Source organism: Grammomys surdaster, unplaced genomic scaffold (genome assembly GCF_004785775.1).
Source record: "Grammomys surdaster isolate TR1022 unplaced genomic scaffold, NIH_TR_1.0 137, whole genome shotgun sequence".
In the NCBI taxonomy this organism is placed as follows: Eukaryota; Metazoa; Chordata; class Mammalia; order Rodentia; family Muridae; genus Grammomys; species Grammomys surdaster.
The window spans coordinates 15,253,567-15,257,847 of record NW_021604595.1 but is presented as its reverse complement, the minus strand read 5'-3'; the positions used below and the strand labels follow the sequence as shown (position 1 = coordinate 15,257,847).

General features: G+C 57.0%; 1 protein-coding gene across 2 annotated transcripts in view; it reads right to left on the bottom strand.

Annotated features, from left to right (window-relative positions):
- The window catches only part of Pxdc1 (PX domain containing 1), a 27,213-nt gene extending 24,001 nt beyond the window's left edge, over positions 1 to 3,212 (bottom strand). The window contains exon 1 of one of the 2 annotated variants that reach the window (XM_028763310.1): positions 2,711 to 3,212. In XM_028763310.1, coding sequence (XP_028619143.1) covers positions 2,711 to 2,966 — 256 coding nt within the window. In that variant the 5' untranslated portion in view covers positions 2,967 to 3,212. The remainder of the gene's footprint in view (positions 1 to 2,710) is intronic. The other variant, XM_028763309.1, reaches the window with a different exon arrangement.
- Positions 3,213 to 4,281: the final 1,069 nt, after the last annotated feature.

Genomic DNA, 4,281 nt, shown 5'->3' with positions numbered 1-4,281 from the left:
GGGGGAGAAGGGGGAGAAGGGGGAGAAGGGGGAGAAGGGGGAGAAGGAGGAGAAGGAGGAGAAGGAGGAGAAGGAGAAGGAGAAGGAGAAGGAGGAGAAGGAGAAGGAGAAGGAGAAGGAGAAGGAGAAAGCCTGATTCTCCCCGTATAAAAATTCTCTCTCGTGGCAATACTGCAGTAGCTAAGACATAGGGCTTGACACCTCTTCCGCTGCATGAAGATTCAGAAATTCGAAGTCGAGCCACAGCTCCCCTACTCTTCTGCCTGTGGAGCACCTACTACCAATCTATTCCTGGGGAGGATTTTCTAATGAAAACCAGATAACATAAATCGAACCTGGCCCAGAAATTTCAATAAATACAGACTTGGGAATCTGATGGACAGAAATTAAATTGCCAGCACTCCACACAGCTGGACACCTTTCCTGTTGATAGTTTGAAAATATGATTTTTTAAAATGCAAATAACAAATTTGCATGGAAAAGAGGTAGAATCTTCTTGTGTGTTGCTACGGGGTATTTTACTTGGCATATGACTTTCCCTAGACTTGAAAGGATCAATAAAAGAAAAAGGGCCTTCATGGTTTTGTGGAAAAAAACTGAGGGCAGTACTAGGGGAGAATCAAGCAGAGAAAGGAGAACCAGAATGGATCATGATTCAGGGTCAGCTCTCTACTGCTTCCAGGGTTCGTCTTCAACCTGTCTAGGGAGTACTAGGTGGACCCTCATAAGAGGTTTGCATCAGCTAGGACGGGGCAGTTCTAATGGTCACACAGCACATTGTTAACCACTGTGTCTCACCCCGGTTGCCCCTGCCAGCCCCATCAGTGCATGTAACCCCGCTTCTTCCTATCCTTCAGATACTTGGAAGGCAGCTCTCATGGCCCTTGGTTTTCTCCATGATAGTCACCCACTTCTAACCACTTCTAAATACTTCCTTTACTCTTTGGAGACTGTGCGGCTACACTGCAGGGCCTATGACTCGACTCCAGATGGTTGCCTAGATACAAAAGAGGCCAGGTGAACAGAGGTAAGATGGTTTCCTCCCTTCTGCTTCAGGGAAGGCCTTTTCACCTGTGACTCCACACTCAAGACACACCCCTTCCCACATGATCTGCCACCAGCATCCATGGCCAGAAGAGGCTGGTGCTGACAGCAAACAAGTGGCATTTACAGACCCTTACTGCCACCAGATACAACCAGGCATTTCACCCCTCACAGAAACCCACAGGCAATAGGTATTCTCATAGATGATGGCATGACTGTAGTTTGTCTGTGGTCACAGTAGAGTTCTGGGACCTGCTCAAAGGGACAACCAGAAGTTCAACTTGTTTATGGCCTGCCTTCTTCCAGAAGAAGCCACTGAGTAAACCACCGCCCCCTTCCTTATGTTTTCCTGACTCAGACATTCATTTGTTAAAATAAAAATACAAGAAATAGCGAAATTAAAACAATAAAAACAGGTCTAATCTTGAAATGGTGCTCAGCCACCGAGAGGGGCTGGGATGGAGAGCTAAGCCAGGCTTGTCACTCCGGGCCTCCACACTCACTTGGTTTTGGGAATCTGTCCAAATGATGTGTCTGCCAGGGGATGTGTCATGAGAATGGAGCTAATTACCCACAGAATCCACACATTGGTGGAACCTATCACCAGAGGGAAACGGAGGTTATCTCAAGCCCTTAGTCAGACAGGCGGCCAAGGAGACATGTACTGGCTAACCTTGAGTAACTTCGCCCCGAGCTGTCACAGGATGACTGCTTTGAGGACTCTGCAAAAATGAGGGCTTGAGTCCAGGAGTCTCGGAGCCCCTGGGGGCCACGCACTGGGGGAAGTCTGCTCAGAAGCTCTGTGCCTCCTGCCCCACCGCCTACCTCGCTAACTGCCCACACTTCACTCTTCTTGTCTCTACCAAGGTCTAGCTCCAGTCTTCGCTCTTCCAGTCGTTTTGCTGGCAGTAGGGAAGGGGAAGCCACTGCTGTTCGAGAAAACAACAGTCCCGGCCAACCAGACCGTCACAAGGCCAGGGAGGAGGCGGCCGTGGCTAATCAAATCCGAATGCGGACCCAGCTCAGGGGTGGGGACCCTGGGTTGGCCGGACAGATGCAGGCGGGGCGGGCCCCCCTCCTAGGAGAGGTGGAAAAGATTGCTGCGTGGCACCTCGCTTTCAGGCTCAGCTGTCCTCGGGGCAGAATACAGATGGGGCCTCTGCCGGGCAGGACCTGGGCAGCGATCATACCCGCTGCGATCCCTCAGTTCCGACACCCTATACCTGTCTCTACTCTTTCCAAGCAAACCCACTCCAGCCGCCACTGGTTCTCCCATAGCGGCTGGGACCCAGTAGCTGTCACCTCTGGACGTCGCCTCAGCAAAGCCAAGCCTCAGCTTCTTCAAAAGCGGCTCTCTCTTTGGAACAGTCAGGCGAGAGTCCTGGTGACCTTGTCCCCTTCCCCACCCATCTCATTTATCCTCCAAGAGTGGGTGCCCCAGGCTCGGTGCCGGCTTCCAGTCCTTCCTGAACGACCGTTCAGGAGAGCCGGAGTCTTGATGTCCTCTGTCAGGTGCCGAGCCATAGTTTTAAGTAACTCTTCCCGCCGACTTCACTGCACTTGGACGCGATCTCGTCGCTATGTTCCTCCCCCAGAGCCCCTCCCGCAACCCGCAGCTCCCCGCATCCCCCGGTGCCCCGGTGCCCCCAGTCCGGCAACCCCGCACCTTGCCGCAGCGGCGCGCGCGCCAGCTCAGACCGGTCCTCGGGGAAGGCGTCGCGGAGGCGTTTGCACAGGCGGCCCAGGTCGGCGAAGCTGCGGTGCAGGTAGAGCACACTGCGGTCCGACCACTCGGTGCGGATCTCGAAGAACTCCTCCTCATCGCCACGCCGGCTGACGATGAGCCTGCGAATCCCGTTCACCCAGCAGCCGCGCACGAACATGTTCACGAGCGACGTGCCCTCAAACACCGCCGAGGCCATGCCGCGGGCGGCGCATGCCCCTGCCGCCAGGGGCGCCCTCGGCCCCCGCCTGGGGTCCGCCTGGGCACAGTGGGTCCGGGCACTGTGAGCCGGGAGATCAGGAGTTCTCCGTGGGACGCGGTCGATCCCCGCAATGGCGATTAACAGTCTCCGTGGGGAGAAGTCGGTGTCCCGCGGATATGTCCCGGCTCTGCGCGCACTCTGGGGCGGCTACGTGCGGCCCGCGCTCAGGGCGGCGCTGCCAGGAGTCTGTGGGACTGCCCGGGCTGCGGCTTTATAAGGCACTTCCCATCGCGGGCGGCGCGGGCGTCGACGTCGAGTCCCGGCTGCAGCGCCTCCCTCCTGCCTCCCGCTGACCCGCCGCGGGCGGTCCCGGCCCAGAGCTCCACGCTCGGCACCGCCTCCCCAGTCTGCTGGCTGCTAGGCGGGGCGGATCTTGCGCTCTCCCGGCGCGCGGGGCGACTTTCTCCTCCTCATTCCTACTCCTGATCCTCGGGAGTCTCCAGCCCCGAGTTGAACACTCTGCCAGGCCCACGCAGGGGTGGGATCGACACGTCGCTGGAGTCCAGAGTCCCCGGGCGGCGCCGCACGGGGCGGGGACGCCGGCTCATACCATGCGGGAATCGGGGGCAGTGGGACTGGTGCTGGTCCCCGCGCCACCCTCGACCCGCCCGGCCTGGGCCGGGACTCGAGCTGGCCCGCCCCGTGTCCCCTCGGTTACCGGCGTCTCCGCCCCGGGTCCTCCCGCTCATTCCAGTCGTGCCTTAACTTGACAGAGGCTCGGGACGTGGCGGGACAGACCGACCAGAAAGCAAGACCGTGTGGTTCTTAGAAGAGGAGCCACTACGAGATCCGCCAGTCGGCAACCCCTGGGGTTGTCCGCCAAAAGGATATGGAACAGAATTGTAGGGAAAGGGGTCTCCCTGGAAAGAGCGACTCGGGTGGAGCTTAGGAAGTCCCACCCTTGGCAGAGCTGCCCACTGAGAACGAATGCACTGCACTGCTCCCAACTGAAAAACAGTGTATAGCATTAAGAATTGTAGGTTGGTTCCAGACACATTCTTCTGCCTACAACAGGGGAGAAAGACTATGCTTTTTACACGGTTCTGAAGAGTCAGTAATGCCCAGTGTGGAAGAGAGACATTAGAAGTTAGCAACAGGTATCCCTTCTCTGGACCTCATTCACCCCGATTTCCGTTGACCCGTCTTCCCCGGCAGGGGGCGGGTATTTAGATCACCTTTGTCACTGCAGAAACCTGCTGGGCAAGGGAGTACCCCTCCTCCTATTTACGAAAAAGTTCTGCTGAGGCGCTCC